Source organism: Alosa sapidissima, chromosome 5 (assembly GCF_018492685.1).
Source record: "Alosa sapidissima isolate fAloSap1 chromosome 5, fAloSap1.pri, whole genome shotgun sequence".
Lineage (NCBI taxonomy): Eukaryota > Metazoa > Chordata > Actinopteri > Clupeiformes > Clupeidae > Alosa > Alosa sapidissima.
This window is the reverse complement of record NC_055961.1, coordinates 3,172,395-3,192,394: the sequence shown is the minus strand read 5'-3', so window position 1 is coordinate 3,192,394 and position 20,000 is coordinate 3,172,395. Positions and strand designations below refer to the sequence as shown.

General features: G+C 43.1%; 2 protein-coding genes across 9 annotated transcripts in view; both read right to left on the bottom strand.

Moving 5' to 3' along the window:
* Positions 1-847: 847 nt before the first annotated feature.
* Positions 848-15,796, bottom strand: LOC121709334 (acidic fibroblast growth factor intracellular-binding protein B-like). 8 transcript variants are annotated; one of them, XM_042092632.1, is made up of 11 exons: positions 15,696-15,796; positions 11,881-11,968; positions 11,358-11,556; positions 10,291-10,417; positions 7,111-7,211; positions 6,269-6,402; positions 4,508-4,616; positions 4,105-4,168; positions 3,196-3,282; positions 2,200-2,297; positions 848-1,395 (listed from the first exon to the last, which is right to left on the bottom strand). In XM_042092632.1, exons 2-11 carry the CDS (start codon positions 11,963-11,965, stop codon positions 1,326-1,328), a joined length of 1,074 nt encoding a protein of 357 aa, XP_041948566.1. In that variant the 5' UTR covers positions 11,966-11,968; positions 15,696-15,796; the 3' UTR covers positions 848-1,325. The 8 variants fall into 8 exon arrangements, with proteins under 8 accessions (XP_041948566.1, XP_041948565.1, XP_041948568.1 ...); XM_042092631.1 differs by lacking the exon at positions 15,696-15,796 and adding an exon at positions 12,275-12,754; XM_042092634.1 differs by lacking the exons at positions 2,200-2,297; positions 15,696-15,796 and adding an exon at positions 12,275-12,756.
* A 3,991-nt stretch (positions 15,797-19,787) lies between these two features.
* The window catches only part of fosl1b (FOS like 1, AP-1 transcription factor subunit b), a 5,672-nt gene continuing 5,459 nt past the window's right edge, over positions 19,788-20,000 (bottom strand). Inside the window, exon 5 of the mRNA XM_042092671.1 lies at positions 19,788-19,913. Within this exon, the coding sequence (XP_041948605.1) occupies positions 19,906-19,913 (8 nt within the window). The 3' untranslated portion in view covers positions 19,788-19,905. The remainder of the gene's footprint in view (positions 19,914-20,000) is intronic.

The following is a 20,000-nucleotide window of genomic DNA, read 5'->3' as shown; positions in this document are numbered from 1 at the left end:
ACACACACATATGCACACACACACACACATACATATGCACACACACACGCACGCATGCACACACACGCACGCACACACACACACACATGCACACACACATGCACGCACACACATACACGCACACACGCATGCACACACACACACATACATATGCACACACACACGCACGCACGCACGCACACACACGCACGCACACACACACGCACACACATACACGCACACAGCCAGACCACTCTGTGACAGCAGTCCTGCCTCTCACTGTCACGTCTACAGCATGTGCCCCTGTGAATGGAAGGAAAATTGGGATGCTGTCGATGGTGGAATTTTCCATGAGCGCTGGTTTGGGCTGGTGATTTTGTGGGGGTGACAGCTGTCGCTGCTCTGGGGGTTTACAGGGTGGTAAAAGTACCCCTTCAACTCCCCCCTTACACACTCTCTAGCTGAGCCAAATGTACCCCCCTCCCCCAGGCACAAGAAAACACTTTAACGATCCCTCTTACAGTCACACACACACGCACACACTCTCTCACAGTCACACACACACACACTCTCTCACACACACACACATGCACACAATCTCTCACACAGACACACATGGTTTGTGTACACAATATCAAGGCTCATAGTCGTTTGTTTTTGTCCTTGGAAGTATTCAGTGCAGTCCCATGCCCACATACACACACCTACACACCCACCCACACCCACACACACCTACACACACACACACCTACATAACACAGTTGGGAGCTTCAGTAGGTTGAAAAGCATGGTTCCCAAGCTACTGCAAACTCTCAGACAGGGGAACTCACAAAGAGTGAGGAGTAAAGAAAACAGAGTGAGCACGATAAAAAAGAAATAAGAGATTTTAATTCAAATAGTGAACTATTTACAGGTCAAATATAACACAACTCACAAGTTGTTATAATACAGGTCACATAGAACACATAGAACAGAACATAGAACGTATACATAGAACAGAACTCGTAAGTCCTTACTGTACAGGTTACATATGATTACATGATGACAGGAGAACAGAGCAGAGGAGAGGAGAGGAGAGAAGTAGAGGAGAGGAAGAGAGGAGAGGAGAGGAGAGGAGAAGAGAGGAGAGGAGAGGAGAGGAGAGGAGAGGAGAGAAAGAGTGTGATGGTGTGATAACTGGATAGAGAGATGAGTCATTTCTACAGAGGCAGAGAGTATGAGTGAGATAACATGGACATGGTGGAGTGTGACTGAGATCACATGGGCATGGTGCAGTGTGACTGAGATCACATGGGCATGGTGCAGTGTGGAAGAGTGCCCCCATGTGGTCACTGTGTGTCAGGTGCTCAGTCGTGGTACATCTTCAGGATGCAGCTCTTAATGACGCCCATGTAGCGATCCCAGATGGGCTCAAACCTACAACAGAAAGGTCAGAAATCATGTTAACACACACACACACACACACACACACCTGAACATTTTGAGTTAAACATCTGAGCATGAGTTGTGTTGGCAAAGTAAGTAAGTGAGGAAGTCTCACGTTCTATCTCAAATACACACAAATATACTCTGTCAAACACACACACACACCCACCTGAATGTTTCGAGCATGTGCGCTGTGCTTGACTACACATACACACACACACACACACACCTGAATGTTTCGAGCATGTGCGCTGTGCTTGAGTACACATACACACACACACCTGAATGTATCGAGCATGTGCGCTGTGCTTGAGTACACATACACACACACACACACACACACACACCTGAATGTATCGAGCATGTGCGCTGTGCTTGAGTACACATACACACACACACACACACACACACACACACACACACACACCTGAATGTATCGAGCATGTGCGCTGTGCTTGAGTACACATACACACACACACACACACACACACACACACACACCTGAATGTTTCGAGCATGTGCGCTGTGCTTGAGTACACACACACACACACACACACACACCTGAATGTTTCGAGCATGTGCGCTGTGCTTGAGTACACATACACACACACACACCTGAATGTTTCGAGCATGTGCGCTGTGCTTGAGTACACACACACACACACACACACACACCTGAATGTTTCGAGCATGTGCGCTGTGCTTGAGTACACACACACACACACACACACACACCTGAATGTTTCGAGCATGTGCGCTGTGCTTGAGTACACACACACACACACACACACACACCTGAATGTTTCGAGCATGTGCGCTGTGCTTGAGTAGTGAGAGAGGAAGAGACGCAGATCCCCCACAGACCACTTGTCGGACCTGCACGGTTCAATGAACTAACCACACACACACACACACACACACACACACACACACACACACACATACACACACACACACAAACGAAAAACAACAGGTTAGACAACTGTCCATTATACATTTATTCATCTAGCAGACACTGTTGTCCAAAGTGACTTACACATCTAAGTCAAATGTAAAATTACATGTCTTTTTCCTGACTTTCCCTGACAAAAAGACATACTATATAATGAATAGTACAACATACTGACCAAAGATTTCATAGCAGCTGCAGAGCGTTAATAACTGGGCTAACCACAACTACTCAAACAAGCAGTAAAGCTAATAACCAGATATACACCAATTCTGTGGGGGTAATATATGTATTTGTAAAGGAATTATTATTATCATTGTATAAAACACCTGTGTAAACAGATATAGAAATCATCTCTGTGATCAAAAATATTTGCAAACCAATACTACGTGCTGTGGTTCTTGTGTCTATATGTTGAGGTAAATTCCTTGACAGTATTAATGTATTTTGGCAAATAAATTTTGAACGGCTACAACAAAATTGCCTGATATTCCATGACTTTGTCCCAAGAATGATCAAATTCCCTGACTTTCCATGTCTGGAATAGACTTTCTGAAATTCCATGATATTCCAGAAATTCCTTGGGGTTAAGTGTCTTGCTCAAGGGCACAACGGTGGAAGCTGGGAATTGAACCCCCAACTTTCAGGCTACAGTACGCTAGCCCAGCTCCTTAGCCACTAGCCTGCCACCGCCCCAATGTCACACAAACACATGATATGATAATCAATTATCCTAATCCACCTTCAAAAATACAAACATGCAGTATTATGTTGCACATGCAGTATCTTTGTATAGAAATCAGCGTTTTTATTTCTTCCTAATGATTTGCCTTCTTAGTCACCTTCTCCACGAGGTCTATGAACAGGTCCCGCACGTCTTTGGAGTGGGTGAGCTTGGCAGCGATGTTGACCAGAGCCCTGGAGAGGGTCTGGCAGAGACAGCACCAATAAGCACCAACACAGTGACCACGTCCAGGTCACACCAGTGTAGTACAGCATAGCATACGTGTGCTAGAACTGTACTTAGTGGTGTAGCAGTTAGCTGTAGTAGGTATACTGTGATGTAGCAGTTAGTAGTAGGTATACTGTGATGTAGCAGTTAGCTGTAGTGGGTATACTGTGGTGTAGCAGTTAGCTGTAGTGGGTATACTGTGATGTAGTAGTTAGCTGTAGTGGGTATACTGTGGTGTAGTAATTAGCTGTAGTGGGTATACTGTGGTGTAGCAGTCAGCTGTAGTGGGTATACTGTGATGTAGTAGTTAGCTGTAGTGGGTATACTGTGATGTAGTCTAGTTAGCTGTAGTGGGTATACTGTGGTGTAGTCTAGTTAGCTGTAGTGGGTATACTGTGGTGTAGTCTAGTTAGCTGTAGTGGGTATACTGTGGTGTAGCAGTTAGCTGTAGTGGGTATACTGTGATGTAGTCTAGTTAGCTGTAGTGGGTATACTGTGGTGTAGTCTAGTTAGCTGTAGTGGGTATACTGTGATCAACCAAATGTTTATACGTATCCTTGCCTATTTTAAGTGGGGGTACTGCGATGGTGATGCTTTTTAAGTGGGAATACTGAGATGGTGATGCTTTTTAAGTGGGTATACTGAGATGGTGATGCTTTTTAAGTAGGTATACTGCGATGGTGATGCTTTTGTAGGGGGTATACTGCATAGTCCTGTGTATCATGTAGACTACACTACTGACTACTGAACAGAACTGTTAAGAGAGGGTAGTGGTCAGGAGTAGGAGTGCGATCCTCACCTTAAAGTTTGCCTCCATTTCACTGAAGACTTTTATCTTCCCTCTTAACTGGGCACACACCAAACTGTTGTAAGAAATCACAGATACATATACATCCAAAACCCAGAGGTACCAACACAGACACACACACAGACATAGACACAGACAAAGACACACACACAGACACACACACACAAACACACACACAAACACACACACAAGTGCTCAACCACTTCCCCCGCCCACATTTTTCCTACTGGTCGGGGATCGAACCGGCAACCCTTCGGTTCCAAGCCATGTTACACCACCTAGCTAGCTATCCTTCTACTTGCACATACACAACCCCTACGTGTCCATGCTGTGGCCCAGGTAACCCTGCAGAGGCCAGCAGGCATACCTCTTGTGTTGGTCCAGCAAGGCATACCTCTTGTGTTGGTCCAGCAAGTCCTTGTCATTGATGAGGACCTTCAGATCTTTCAGGTTGTGCAGAAACTCCTTCTCCAGATCCACGTCCATGTCCTCCATCATGTTATCTGGACACAGCAGAACACATGCAGAGGTGAGGAGACAAAACAAGGTCTTATCTTATGAACTATACTTGAACTAGTCCATTGCTTATCTCATTGAATGCCGTGCTGTTTTCGGAAGCTTTGGCCCAGAGTGCCAGCAATCTTGATCATTGTTGACGATTTTTGTAGAGCCACAGCGTATTCTATGTTATAGCTATGGACACATACTATGGCTTGTTTGAAAGGTGAGACTTTAAGCTTTCAGTGGTACAAACCGTTTATTTCTACATGCCTCTGTTCCTAAGAAATCTCAAGCTAAACAGTGGCTGGTTTTCATCAAAATCCCTGTTTTATTTCTAGAAATGGAGATGTAGCGTCTTTGATGAAATATGAAGTGTTGCCTGTAAAGTTTCCGGGAAGTGACCTAGCGAGACCTGGCGAGACTGCCATCTAGTGATAAACCCACGAAAATGGCATGGTTTTGACCTGACGTGCATCTGTCACTGATTTAACCCAAAGCGGCAACCATCAAAAGCAGAGTTTTAAGATTAAATGTCCAGATAAAATGTCCAGATTGTGCGTTTTAATGAGTTTTCGATCGTCATATATTTAATTTCCATTCATCACAGAGTTTCCAAAATCACATATAAGGTGTGTTAGAGTGTCTAGTTTCGTAATTAAAAAAAAAAAGCTAAAAACGTAATATTACGTTTTTGGCACTCAACGCATAGGCACTCAATGAGTTAAAGGAAAACTTGGCAGGATTTCCCCCTCTGCTGGAGAAATTGTGCATTATGCTATTTCAAATTGTGGGAAAAGGTAACGATAAAGCACATGGATTTGTTTACAAGTTAGCGAAACGGTTAGCATAAGTTCGGCAGAACTATGTGGATGTTACAAGGTAAGAAACACAATTTAAACAAGAGTTTCTTGTTCCTCACTTCTCTTTCCGGGACGGCAGTCTCAATGTTGCAAGGTTGGTTATCCGCCTGGGGCCGCTAGGCGCAGCGGGGAAAGTCACCATTTTCACCAGAACACGTCATTTAACCATCCAAATGATTTCTAAACGGGTTTATTACGTTTAAATATTTGCCAAGTTCCCCTTTAAATAATGATACAGTGGTTCATCAACACTGAGTCATTATTACCGATAGCCTGCCCAAAGGGTGCTGTGCACTTGTGTAACAAACTTCCGTTTTTGACTTAAAGTTGGCAAACCAGTTTCCTGTTAGTTGACATCGCTGTCAAAAAGCACCTGAAGATGAGTGCCTCAGTTGTACCAAAACATGTGCTCAGGCACTGACAATCCTGCCCTCCTAATTTTGTGCAGCCCCTGTGCACGAAGGCTGGCGTTTTTAGGAAGAAGGTGGAAGCTAAAATTACTTCAATATCGACTTGAACCCAAGCAGAGTGGCACCAGCGCTCCTTAGAGCCTCCCTCGGACAGTAAGACTCGCGTACATTGTATTTCTTACGTTTTGGTAAGAAAGGGAAATGCTCTCAAAGACTTTTGGCCATGTGTTTTGCCCACAAAGGCTTTGTTGGTGATTTTGTTTTTGATGGTAAATAGGCTTGGTTGTTCATTGGCCGCTGTGGGTAATCCCTGACCTATAGCACAAGGATTTAACACCTCTCCTGTGTACATCTGAAAAAGAGGCGTCCCAGAATGCATCTCACCAACAGCGCCCACGGTCCAGTAGCTGATGAGCTGCCCGGCGCAGAAGGCGAAGTCCTGGAAGGACAGGTACTGGAGCTTCCTCTTGCCCGTCTCAAATCGACTGTTGGCGAAGAACACGATGGCAGCATAATCCCTGTGAAGAGCGCAATGTTACACACACACACACAGACACACAGACACACACACACACACAGACACACACACAGCTGACCTGCCTTTTCAGATTTCCACTTCTATTTCTACCTCTATTGAAAGCGGAGAGACCAGCTCCTCAGAATGGGGGACACATCTGCTCTGAAGCAAACTCCTCTCGGACATCCAGCCTAGTTTACAATACAGGCCAATGCAGTACAATACAGCAGACCTTCCATAGAGACCATTTTAACTATAACCAGTGACCAAGAGCTCCACCTTTACACTCACTCACTCACAAAATACCGCAAACACATATTTGTGGTGCTTTTATTATTGTTTGTTATTTCAGTGTTTCCCATACATTGACTTATTTGTGGCGGCCCACCACAATATCAACACAGACCACCATACAATGATTTTCCAAGTTGTACCACTGTATATTGAATGAAATCCTTTCATTGTAGAGCTATGTGCACCTTTGCACAGCCTCTCCTTCTCTGTCCCTCATCAAACCTGCATGCATGTCCTGCAAGGATTGTTGTTGGCATAGAAGACAACTGGTTAAATAGTGATTAAATCCGTTAGCATCATAACCACGTCACCTAACACCACAAATAGAATTAAATTCTGTGGGAAACACTGTATTTATCACTATGTTATATGTCTTTTTTTACAGTGCTAGTACTGGGAAGCCAGAATCGCTTACTTGGCCAGAGAATCAGAGAGCAGGAAGTGACGCTTCACATTGTCCACTAGGGGGCCCTTGAGCTCCTCCACCACTTTGAACACTCGTTTGAAGTTGTCAAACTGTTTGAGCAGAAAAGGATGTCACTCAGACACAACAACAGTGACAGAAAATGGCCAAATCAACAACAGCAAAACACATAACAACATCAACACACTTACCAGACATAACATCCAGAGAAACCTTTACACGAGCCTTAGAGTGACATGGCAGCCACAGCCAAATTATCAATAACAAACCAGTCACCAAGGTCAGGGCACTTAGCACTACTCTTCAGCAAATAACAAACTAGCCACCAAGGTCAGGGCACTTGGCACTAGGCTACACTTCAGCAAATAACAAGCTGCTCCTGGAGCGTGGCAGCTGTTAGCTCTGCGCTTCCCCAGCCCAGGGTCTCTCCCACTGAACTGAGCACATACTGCCAGGGCTAACACCTATGACTGACCACTAGCATACGGGCTATATATGACTGACCGCTAGCATACGGGCTATATATGACTGACCACTAGCATACGGGCTATATATGACTGACTGCTAGCATATGGGCTAACACACATATGACTGACCACTAGCATATGGGCTAACACACATATGACTGACCACTAGCATATGGGCTAACACATATGACTGACCACTAGCATATGAGCTAACACACATATGACTGACCACTAGCATATGGGCTAAAACATGTGACTGACCACTAGCATATGGGCTAACACACATATGACTGACTGCTAGCATATCGGCTATATATGACTGACCACTAGCATATGGGCTATATATGACTGACTGCTAGCATATGGGCTAACGCACATGACTGACTGCTAGCATATGGGCTAACGCACATATGACTGACTGCTAGCATATGGGCTAACACACATATGACTGACCGCTAGCATATGGGCTAACACATGTGACTAGCATAGCTCCTGACGTCTCCTTGTCTGACTGCCTGGTTCTGTACATGTTTTCTCTTGTATCACATGCTTGCTCCTATTTTGTCTGCATGTTAAATTTAAATGTATTTTACTGCATTGCATTGATTTACATGAAAATGTGCTTATTTACAGTACATGTAAATTACATGCAAATACATTTGGTATGTAAATGTGTTGTGCTGCTGTATTTAGCAGTATGGACTAGAGACAGCCTACGTACGGATCCCGTGTACAACATTTGGAACATGTTGGGGCTGCCACGCTGCTGTGTGTTGGTGCTGTATCCTGCACCCTGCTGCGCACATATTGATTAGACTAGCGAACCTGATTGGTTGCTGTGCACATATTGATTAGGCTAGCTTGCTGATTGGTTGCTGTGCACATATTGATTAGGCTAGCTTGCTGATTGGTTGCTGTGCACATATTGATTAGGCTAGCTTGTTGATTGGTTGCTGTGCACTGTGCACATATTGATTAGGCTAGCTTGTTGATTGGTTGCTGTGCACATATTGATTAGGCTAGCTTGCTGATTGGTTGCATCGGGAAGCACCCAACCAATAGAACAGGAATATAACATCTTTTCCAGTGTATAACTTAAACAATGAGCCATATTTTTTCACATATTAAATAGATAGGCAAGGACGTTTCAGGATAATTATCAGTAAATACAATAAAACTGAATTAGCAGCTAATTCAGCTAATGAACTAAATTACCTGATTCAACTAATTAAGTCTTTTGACAGTTTTTAAAATACTTTAATTACAAGTACATTCAGAGTTTAGTGTTGCCATGACACCATGTCTGTGGTAAGCAGGTGGCTGATGTCATATGCAGATGATGAAACTCATCCAGCATGGCAGCTCAATCTCATACAGATCTGGCCCTGATCTGAGGTACGTTCAGATTTGGCAAACAGTGGCAAACGTTTGTGGTGAACATGTTTTCTCTGAACAGTTCAATTTGAACGATTTGGTGTAAACATTCCATTGTCATAGTAACACTTTATCCAGCTCACGTCCAGCTCCACTGTATCAGAGAGGGTTAAAGCGGAGCGAGAGGCGCAAACGTTCGACAATTTCCGCGTTCGATTATTGCAAGGGGGAGGGGGGGAAATCCCCCTTTATGCAGACCAGCGTAAACCCTCGCTGCACTAATGTCAATGGAGACTTGTGGAATTTTACCAATAAATTGGTCATTATGTCTTTCTGGATTTGTTGAGGGTTTTTTGGAAAATTTTGTCATAATCTGTAAGTGTTTGGGATCATTTCAAGCCTAAAAGTGTAATTTTTTAGTGTTCGGATTTGTAATAAAATAACTTAATATCAGACCATGCTGCTGCCAGTTACTGTCCGGTTGTTAGCATGCTAGCTAGCCTCTTAGCTAAGGTAACATTTTAAACGGAGAAGTGTAATTTCTTTGAAATGACAACTAGCTGAATAACATTACTGACATTAGTTCAAGTGGATAGTTTACACTCAAGTGAATTTGCAACAGTATATTAAGTTTAAGCGAAGTCCTTCAACTACTAGTCACTTGTTAGCGCATAGCTGTATTGCCATAGCTACTCCCATCCACTTGTATAGCATTTTAAGCTAGCGTTAGCTAGCTAGCTAGCTCGGTTCACATGACTAATTCAATTATTAATATAATGTCCTAAAGAATGATTCATTGGTATCATACATGATTATAGACAATAATACTGTGAACAGAATTATGTTTATCTGTTCTTATTGCTTATTAAGAGAGAAAGTTTATTTAGTGATGTAAGGTGACACTCCCACTTATGCAGACCGGAACCGTCCCGTTTTGCTCCCATAGTAACGAATTACGTTGCTCTATCTTGCTAGTAATCAAGGATCTTTGACTGTATGTTCACAGAGAACTACCTCCTCAGACTGTTTGAGACTGAACTACCTCCTCAGAATGTTTGAGACTGTTCACAAACATTCGCCAAAAACTCAAGGCAAATAGATATCTGTTTGCAAACGTTCGCCTATGTTTGCGAATTTGAACACACCTCAGGTTCTCATCTGTCCCTGATCCAGCCCTGATACGGCTCTGATGAGGCCCTGATCCAGTGAGTCTGATCAGCTCCAGGTCCCTTCCAGACTGCCTGCTCTCTTGTCATAAAAGATGGTGTGGAGTCGCAGTCAGGGTGTGTGTGTGTGAAGTGACGGTAAGAGTCGTCGACGTCTGGCCCACCTGCCGTCTGCAGCTCTTCACGCCGATGCCGGTCTTGGAGCTGATGTCGTCCAGGTCCTTCTTCACACCCTTGGACAGCTTCTTGCCCAGCACCTCCCTGGCAAAGGCGCTGTCGAACTGATAGTACCTGTCAGACCAGACCAATCAAGCACAGCAATCAGACACACCAGACCAATCAAACACAGCACTCAGACACACCATACCAATCAAACACAGCACTCAGACCAGACAAATCAAACACAGCACTCAAGACACACCAGACCAATCAAACACAGCAGTCAGACAGACCAGACCAATCAGACAGACCAAACCAATCAAGCACAGCACTCAGACCAGACCAATCAAACACAGCACTCAGACAGACCAGACCAATCAAACACAGCACTCAGACACACCAGACCAATCAGACAGACCAAACCAATCAAGCACAGCACTCAGACAGGAGAGGCAGCGGTGGACAAGACTTTTCTCAAGTCAAGGATGGGTCCTTCAAAGCCGCTCTTTCAAGGACATTACGTCATCAAATCTCGCCAAGCACTGTTCCAATGTTTAAGGGTGCTTTAAAATTCTATCAAGTACTGAGTCCTTCTTTCTGAGATTTTCGAGGATGCATGCGTGTATCCTCTGCATGCTTGGAACACCCACAATCCTGTGCGCACACATGATTTTTAATAATGCACCTGCAGCTTCCTGCACACTCGCTAGTCTGTTCCATTGTGTGTTTTCGGTATGCTAAGAAGAAGCCTTGCCTCGTCTTTGAAGGATTCGACTCGGCAGGACTCATTCTACCAAGCACAAGTCCTTGACTTTGAGAAAAGCCCTTGATCTGCTTCTGGTCTGTGGCTGATGCATTATGGGTATCTGGAGGAGACCCTCCCGATTACTGTGCCAACAGCCTGAGCGCCAGTTCTGCAGGGGGTGTATGGGTGCCCTGTGTACCTCTCTATCATCATGGCCTGTTTCTGCGGAGGGATCTGGGGGTGTATGGGTGCCCTGTGTAGATACCTCTCTATCATCATGGCCTGTTTCTGCGGAGGGATCTGGGGGTGTATGGGTGCCCTGTGTACCTCTCTATCATCATGGCCTGTTTCTGCGGAGGGATCTGGAAGAGCAGCTGGTTGCCCAGTTTGGCCGGGCAGTGCAGCAGCTTCTCACACATGTGGAAGGTTCGGAACTGGTCCATGGTGTCGCTGTGCACCACGTCTGAGCTCACGTCACAGTCACGCAACGCCCCCGTCTCCATACGCAGTCGCACAGCATCATTCACTACACAGAGAGAGGAGGAGGGAGAGAGAGACGGAGAGAGAGAGGGAGAGAGAGAGAGAGTGATAGGGAGGGAGGGAGAGAGAGTGATAGGGAGAGAGAGAGAGGGAGGGAGAGAGGGGGAGGGAGGGAGAGAGGGGGAGGGAGGGAGAGAGGGAGGGAGAGAGGGGGAGGGAGGGAGAGAGAGAGAGATGTGTCATTAAGTATTTATCAGTCACTAAGTGCAGTTGTTACTATAAAAGTGCAAGAGGAGGAAAGAGTGCCCAATTTGCCCGTAAGTTATGAATTGCCAGGTCAACTTTATCAAGCCTAACTAAGCTAATATACCTGCATATCCATCCAGCCAAAGTTGGTAGACGTCCTCATCCATGATCGTGTTGTTTCCCACAAACACATCCAGCTCCACCGACATGATCTGTTGCGCAAAACACACACACACACACACACACAATTGCGCAGTTATAGCTATGGCAATTTCCCAGTAGCGCCTTCAATAAGACCGTGTTCGACCGGACTCGCAAGATTGGTGGAAATAAAAATGCAAAAGCTTCTGGTCAAGGGATGTATTAGACCATAACAGTGAACTTGACTCCCGAGTTAAAAGAAGCCAGCGCATAAGAGTCATTGATCCCTCTGACACTATTTTAACTCCCAAAGCTAGTTAACGCCTTACTTAAGCCCTGCCAGGATAGGGCCACGAAACATACTCGCACACACTTACCTACTGCTTTATGAGTTAGGTTACTCAGCTGTTTTAGTGTGGTTGAGACAGTCGGGAAAAAACAAAGGTTAGCTGACACCAAAATGCAGAAGGTAAAGTCTCCGTGCTTGCTCGAAGAACTGCATCTGCAAACTCGGAATTGAATTGTACCTATACAGTTATCTTTTGTTGTTGTATTGCGCACTTAAAATGTCCAAAGTCGTTGCAGCCAATATCCTCTATTACAACACCAATGCTTCAACTGTAATGGTAACCCAAAAGTAATGGTTGAAACTACTTAATTGTAGATCTAAAGCATTAAACCCGCCCCATCGAGCCCTTCAACAACACACACTGATGTTTTTTCACAATTCGCAACCTCGGACAGCGGTCAGTCCCACCTCTTGTATTAAGTGAGAAGACTCAATACTGCCATCTATCGCAATGGAGGGTAAACTTAATGGCTGGGTCGCTTTAGATGTTCCTGTACTAGAGGGAGAGCAGCTTCACAGAAGAGAACTTCTGACGGCAAATTTGAGGAAAAGTTGGTAAACCATCCTTCTTACCTAATTTGAGGGTGCTGATTCTGAATAGTTTGTTTACCAAGCTCAATTCTGAGTTCTAAGCCGCATAATCAGCATTTTAACATAAAATAGCGATTAGGCTATTTTTGCTTATTTGTACCCAAATTGGGTTGATTTCAAAAGTAATCACTAAAACCAAATAAAAGTGTTCTCTAAATACATGTTTGAGCATTAAAGAAGCCATACTATAGTTTATTAACGTATTTAATGGGAACATGATTACAGTTAACATGTAGCCTAATAAACTCGGAAATTCTAATCAAAACACCACCCATATTTTTTATTGCTAACATAGTGAGTCACTCGTGGTGTTTAATGCATTTCATCACAATAACAAATTGCACAGATAACCTTCAACTCAGAATATATCCTACAGTACATATGAACTTAGATAGCCGGAATAAGCCTAATGCAGAACTGCATCTACCGTCAGCAACAACCGTCAGGTAAAAAACATTTTACTTCTAGTAACACTGAATTTGGTATGTGTGCTTGCCTCTATACTAGAGCTTGATAATGTGCTCTTCTAATATGCCATTGAGCAGCATCACATGTTGGTGGTAGAGCCTCCGATCCTCAACATCTAGAAAACAGAGTGGCTCTGGCATAGTGTTGTCATGATAACAAAATTATGACTTCTTGATACTCGATACTGAAGCGATATCGAAATCCTAAAATATCTGGAAAAGAAAGCACGCAGGCCTTCTCCAAGTGTATTGAGTCATTTGTGTTGAATTTGGTACACTTTTGGTCAATTCTGGGTTTCAAACTTCTAAACTTCCTACATAATTATTATTTTTGTAGTCAGATAAAATAGTAGTTTGGTGTGATTAAGTCCTTGTTTGTTATAGCTCATTTATATTGTGTGATGTTTTGGCAATAAATTACCTTTAAAGGGCAGTGTTCAAATTACTGCATGCAAATCACTTGATGCTATGCAGAAGAGCCTAATCTTTAGGCCATCTGATGTAGGCTACCCTAGGCCTTCCTGTTTTTATAGGATTTCTTTGACAGTTGCAAAGGGAAAAAAGTGAAGATAGTCTTCTTTGCTCCAGTGTAATTTAATAAGTACGTTTCAACCACTCTTTGGGTCTTAATCAGATAGGCCTACACCATTATTACATTACATTTGGCTGACGCATTTTTAACCAAAGCGACTAACAACATGGTAACAGTTAAGTTTTAAAGCAATTCTCTCAACAATTTTAGGACAATATAAAAACGGTGGAGTACAGTAAGATTAAGTGCATCAGTGAGTGCTGTTTTTAAACAGGAGTGTCAGTTCAAGACGGATGGTAAGTGCTAGGATCAGCAAGACTTGTTGTAAGTGGTGCTATGAGAGGATATGTTCTCTGAAGAGCTGGGTCTTCAGGAGTTTTTTGAAAATGGAGAGGGATGACCCTGCCCTTGTAGGAACTGGCAGTGTATTCCACCAACGAGGAACAACAGATGAGAAAAGTTTGGATTGGCCTGAGCGTATCTGTTGCAATATCTGTGTGAATTCCTACATTAGGTCTATTTCTTTGATAGTCAACATCATTTGATACATTTGCATTAATCAGTTAATAGCTGAGAATTTGTCCTAGGTCCACTTCCCTTTCAGCACCATATGCAGTAATGATGCACTGGAGAATGTTTCTTTTTGTTGCACTATGAAGGATATCTTGTCTAAATGTTATTTTTTATTTGCAAATAATGCAATCTCCATAGCACTCTTCAGCAACCCTCAAACATGCACACTCTTCCATTTTTTGCATGGCTGGGATTTGAATGATAGGAAAGAGCACCAGTGAGATGTTTTAACTAGGCAAGCACAGTCGCCTTTACAGTAAAAAAAATACAGTGTAAATCCTCTGTAAAGACTGACAACTGTTCATAATAGTTAGTGACAAAGTACTTTCTACAGAAAAATGAGCAGTCACCTACTATTTTATCAATTTATTATCAAGGAATCTATTTTGCTTCTAAACGTCATACTGAATTTTAGCTATTATTTCAATGTATATTTTAATTTTAGCTTATTTTCATTTGCTACTTGAGGGTCATTGGGGTAATTCCTGTCCTGTCCCACAACATATCTGATACATAAAGAGTATATTAATGCCTTATTTTTTGCAATTCCTATGATATCTGATGGCAAAACCAAAAAGTATGTGAATTATGCTAATTAGCAAGCTTAAAACTCAAAATTGAGCTTGGTAAACAAAATATTTGAATTCAGCACCCTCAAATTGTGTGAAATAGACCCTTTACCGACTTTTCCTCAAATTTGCCAACAGGACTTTTTCTGAACGTTTGTTAGCTATCTGCTCTCGCTCTATAAGCAAAGGTGCATAACTTGATTGAGAAAACTGTTTTTTAGGCGTTTGATATTTGTTTATATCATATTTGGCCAACTGGATTACTTTAGAAGGTGTTGTCATTCTTGAGAAACTGGTCATGTTAACCTTTAGCCTAAAGTTAGGCATACGCCCATTGGTTTTCTTGACGAGGTCACACTGCTGAGATTGTTTTTCTTCTCTAAGTGACTGTGTCATTCAAATATACATCATCTTCATAAGTCTGTTTGAGAAATGTGAATAGTTCAAACACATAATACCTTAGTAATTAGCTTTTGTTTATGTAGCAGACGCTTTTGTCCAAGTTGTGTGACCTGTAAGGGGACTGGACTACTGTGGACTATAGCATACTGTGACAGAGAAGGTCCCATTTAAATTAAACTGAAATGAAAATGGGCTCTGGGTATACCAGTGCATATGTGGCTGGGTATACCAGTGCATATGTTAGCACAGTGAGTCACGTTTGCTTTAGGTGTTGGGGAGAGCACCCTATTTAATCATTTATTGGACATTCATTACCTCACGCTTTGATCAGGACTTTCAGACAGCGGCCCATGACGTCATCAGGGGATCGGAGAGAAAAGGTGCTGGCACACAAGTGGGCCTGTTATACCCTGACATAATACAATACAATATTTATATAATTATACTCCTTAACTTAATACAATACAATATTTATATAATTATACTCCTTAACTTAATACAATACAATATTTTAACTTAATACAATACAATATTTATATAATTATACTCCTTAACTTAATACAATACAATATTTATAATTATACTCCTTAACTTAATGCAATACAATATTTTATAATTATATGTCCTTGTCCGTAATATCACAACCCTCAAAACCTATATATATATATATATATATATATATACAGTATATGCATGGCCTATGGTTAAGATGCTGTGGCATGAAAAGACAACACTGTTTATTTTGTATGCGTTTATTGATCTTCATGCAGATAAACCAGCTGTCTGCTTGTTGAGTACAAACTGTAATACAAACATATGAAACTAGCTTTTCCACAAATAAAATGCGTACAAACATATGAAACTAGCTTTTCCACAAATAAAATGCGTACAAAATCGACTGCTATATATAACAATAAATCTGCACTTGGTAACCTACACTTCGGTAGCATGACTATGGTGTGCAATGCGTAACAGTCTATCTGATCCAATCAGCATCATTTCTGCTTTATTACACCTAATGTATTTCCATGTGGTGGCATCACACGGGTATAGGAACTGGCCCAGGGAAGACACTGTCCTGCAGTTTTGTCTTAAAGGGCGAGGCTCCATTGCTATGAACTTAGTCAACACTAATAATGCCGTCATAAATGTTCTCCCAAAAGTGTTGTTGACTCCATATCTAACAGTGTCATTTCAGTACAAAGGAGTACAAGCAGTAACGCAGTGCAGCCTACACATTCTAGCAAAGCAGCTACTGTAAGCTTCTTCAAGCCCAGAAGCTCGACTTGTAGTTATAAAGAATGAAAGAATCTCGCAGAATCAGCAAAGCCTAAGGGAGCAGGTAAAGGTTCCTCTCAGCTGTGATGAAAGGACCACTAATACAAACCCAAACAATGTGACGTGAAATAACAGCAGGAGCAAGTTACTGTTTGTGTTAATAAGTAACCAACATGGGAGGCTTGCAAGTTCAGTGTATCGTACCCGCCGACCGAAGCAGGATCAGTTTACATCCTGCATACAGCACAGAGGCAGGCTAACGAAACGCTGGCGATTGTTGCAAACATGTGTATAATGGCAGAGCCGGCGAAGAAGCAGCGAAAACCCTTGACGGAAGATGCAAACAAAAGGAAAAGAGCTTCAGACCGAGCGAGGGGGAGTTTCGTAGAGAAAAAGCATCAGGCTTGCCTGGTGTCCCTTTAATGGAGCAGTGGCTGTACCAGTCATGGAGGAGGTCACTGCAGCTGTCCCAACTAACATCACAGCAGAGTGACAGTGAACACACGTAGGTCAGCAATCTATGCCGACCAATTCACCATATTTCACAGTGCTTGACACGGTGAACAGAGTCTGTTCCACATACCTGCCCTTAAAGGAAATAAGGAAGGATCAGTGTTCAACAAATAAAAATCATAACAGTGCTTCTTTGCGTTATATACTGTATGATAGCATAACACCATGCTATAGTATAGTGCTGCTGTAAGCATGGATCACTCATTGAAGCTGTCTAAGCTGTGTGTGTTGTCAGTGCATGCGAATGCCTGTGGTTTGAGTCATGCCCTAGTCAAAGCAGAGCAGCTGGTATGCTATGTAGGTGCAAGTTACTACAAGGCTTTCTACTCTGCAGCCGGACATGTTTCTGCAAACCGTGTAAACATGTCACCCTTTGAGCGCTGAATTTCCCGTTTCCTTTGGACTGTAGAACATCTGTGTCATACACATACACACACACACACACACACACACACACACACACACACACACACACACACACACACACATCTCTCCCAGGTGACATGTTCTGTCAAACTTGTCATTTTTAATTGTTCTGAACTCTTATCTTCTTATCTTATCTTTCACCACCATTGAGCACAACTCCACCCATATAGACCTAAGCAGCTTTGGGCAGTGTGCATGTAACTAAAGGTGCTTACACACTGCCCAGACAACACCCCACACAACCTTTCTTAGTCCCTGTCCATAGTAAGTCTGGGAAATATAAATATACATAATTATTTCTCCATTTGACACTGAAAACGATATTTTTCTTGAAAATGCTCTCTGAGGTGCATGAATTTGAAAATGCCGGGTTTGCGTTGTAGTGTGGACAGTGAAAATGCAGTTTCAGATACGATGATGTGCGGTTGCCATGATACTGATAGAATTGAGTGTTCCAGACGTGCAGTTGCCATGATACTGATAAAATGGAGTGTTCCAGACGTGCGGTTGCCATGATACTGATAAAATGGAGTGTTCCAGACGTGCGGTTGCCACATGATACTGATAGAATTGAGTGTTCCAGACACCAAACACTTCTACGGCCTATATTTAGGGTGGACATGTGATAATGTGTATGTAAATTGTTTTAACTGATCATTTTCAAATATGCATATTTATATTCAGCCACTTAGGTGGACAGGCTTTAAAGGAGAGATCTGGCCGATTTTTACATGGATCTTGATCGTTAGACGTCGCCGAGTACTGTATGTAAAGGGAAAAAATGACCAAAATCGGTGCTACCGAACTGGAGTAGCTGCAGCTAACGGCCAGTACTCCCAGTCAGCTACAATGCCACGTCTGGGGGCATCATCTAAAGGTGCCTTTTTTGCCTCTGAATTCCCATGATACTTCAGCGCAAGAATAGAGCTAGCTTTCAGAAACGTGCAAGCTTAGGCATCATTTGGTTCGTTTCCATGTAGTTACATAGTCATTATATGGTCATAACCATTAGATTGCTCAAATACCTATTTTTGAGGGGAAATAAACTTCAAGTTTTCGTTGCGAAGCTGGCATGAACTCGACAACAGCCTTTATTGGGCTTTCCTGCAAACTGAGGTATGTGACAGTACAAACTTTGTTTCTTCACAATTAATTAGTTGAAAACACACCGTTTTGTCACGTAAGGGCCCTGTTCATGATGCACAGAACTTTTAATGACATGTTTAGATGATGCACCCAGACCTAGCATTGTAGCATTAGCTTCAGCTACTCCAGTTCGGTAGCACCGATTTTGGTCGTTTTTTTCCCTATCAACAGTACTCAGCGACATCTAGCGATCAGGATCCATGAAGAATCGGCCGGATTTCCCCTTTATAGTTGGAAGTTGTTTGCTGCAGTGTTCAGAAAACCAACTGCTAGCTCCACAGTGCCCAGACAGTGAAAAGAATTCAAACAACTCCACCCAACAAACCCCAACAAACACAGACTGATGGTGCACCCTGAGCCTACTGTGTTTGTTGGAGTTAGTTGGCGTTTGTTGGGGCAGTGTGCAAGCACCTTGAAGATACACAGTCTCTGAACCTACAACAATCCACATTCCGCATTCCACCGGTGTGAGCTGACATACCACTGTCTGCTGAAATTCATAATCAAACGGCCGACACAGAAAAAGCTATAGAGACACCTGGTACCAGGTAAGTGATAGTAAACCCACTATAGAGACACCTGGTGCCAGGTAAGTGATAGTAAATCCACAGAGAGTACAACACAACAGTAGGAGATCCCATATGATACTGAGAACTATTACAATATAAGTAGAGCCTAGCTTCTTTCTTGTACTGTTCCTTCCGTATCAACCAATGTATAGATGAATAGGCCATCTGCAATCCAAATAAGGTTAACTATCCAGTACATGACACAAAGATGGGCTTCACTGCCCTGGAGTGACCCCAATACAGTATGGCGTATAAAGAACCTTGTCTGAACCTGCAGACTCAGTTTACACACAGCCAGAGTGCGCTTCCTCCTCCTCGTGATAGTAGTTGTGTTTGCGGTGTTTACACACAGCCAGAGTGCTCTTCCTCCTCCTCCTCCTCCTCGTGATGGTAGTTGTGTTTGCGGTGTTTACACACAGCCAGAGTGCCCTTCCTCCTCCTTCTCCTCCTCCTCCTCGTGATGGTAGTTGTGTTTGCTGTGGGGCATCCTGCAGATGGGCTTGTGTGCCTCCAACACCAGCTCCAGCTTCTCCTTCTCCCGCTCCAGACCGGCGATCTCCTCCTGCAGCCGCGTCTGGACGCTCTCCAGCTGGTCACTCTCCTGACCAGGACAGAGGAGATCGAAGGCGTGAGCAACGAGCACACAAACAAAAACAACAACAACAACAATAAGCACAAACAATAATAA

Excerpts from the sequence above, each read along its gene's own strand:
- LOC121709334 (XM_042092632.1), bottom strand. The coding sequence starts at position 11,965 with ATGTCGGTGGAGCTGGATGTGTTTGTGGGAAACAACACGATCATGGAT. Across the intron at positions 11,557-11,880 it reads TTGGCTGGATGGATATGCAG|TGAATGATGCTGTGCGACTG; the intron begins GTATATTAGCTT and ends CTCTCTGTGTAG. Across the intron at positions 6,403-7,110 it reads CTCTCTGATTCTCTGGCCAA|GGATTATGCTGCCATCGTGT; the intron begins GTAAGCGATTCT and ends CGCTCTTCACAG.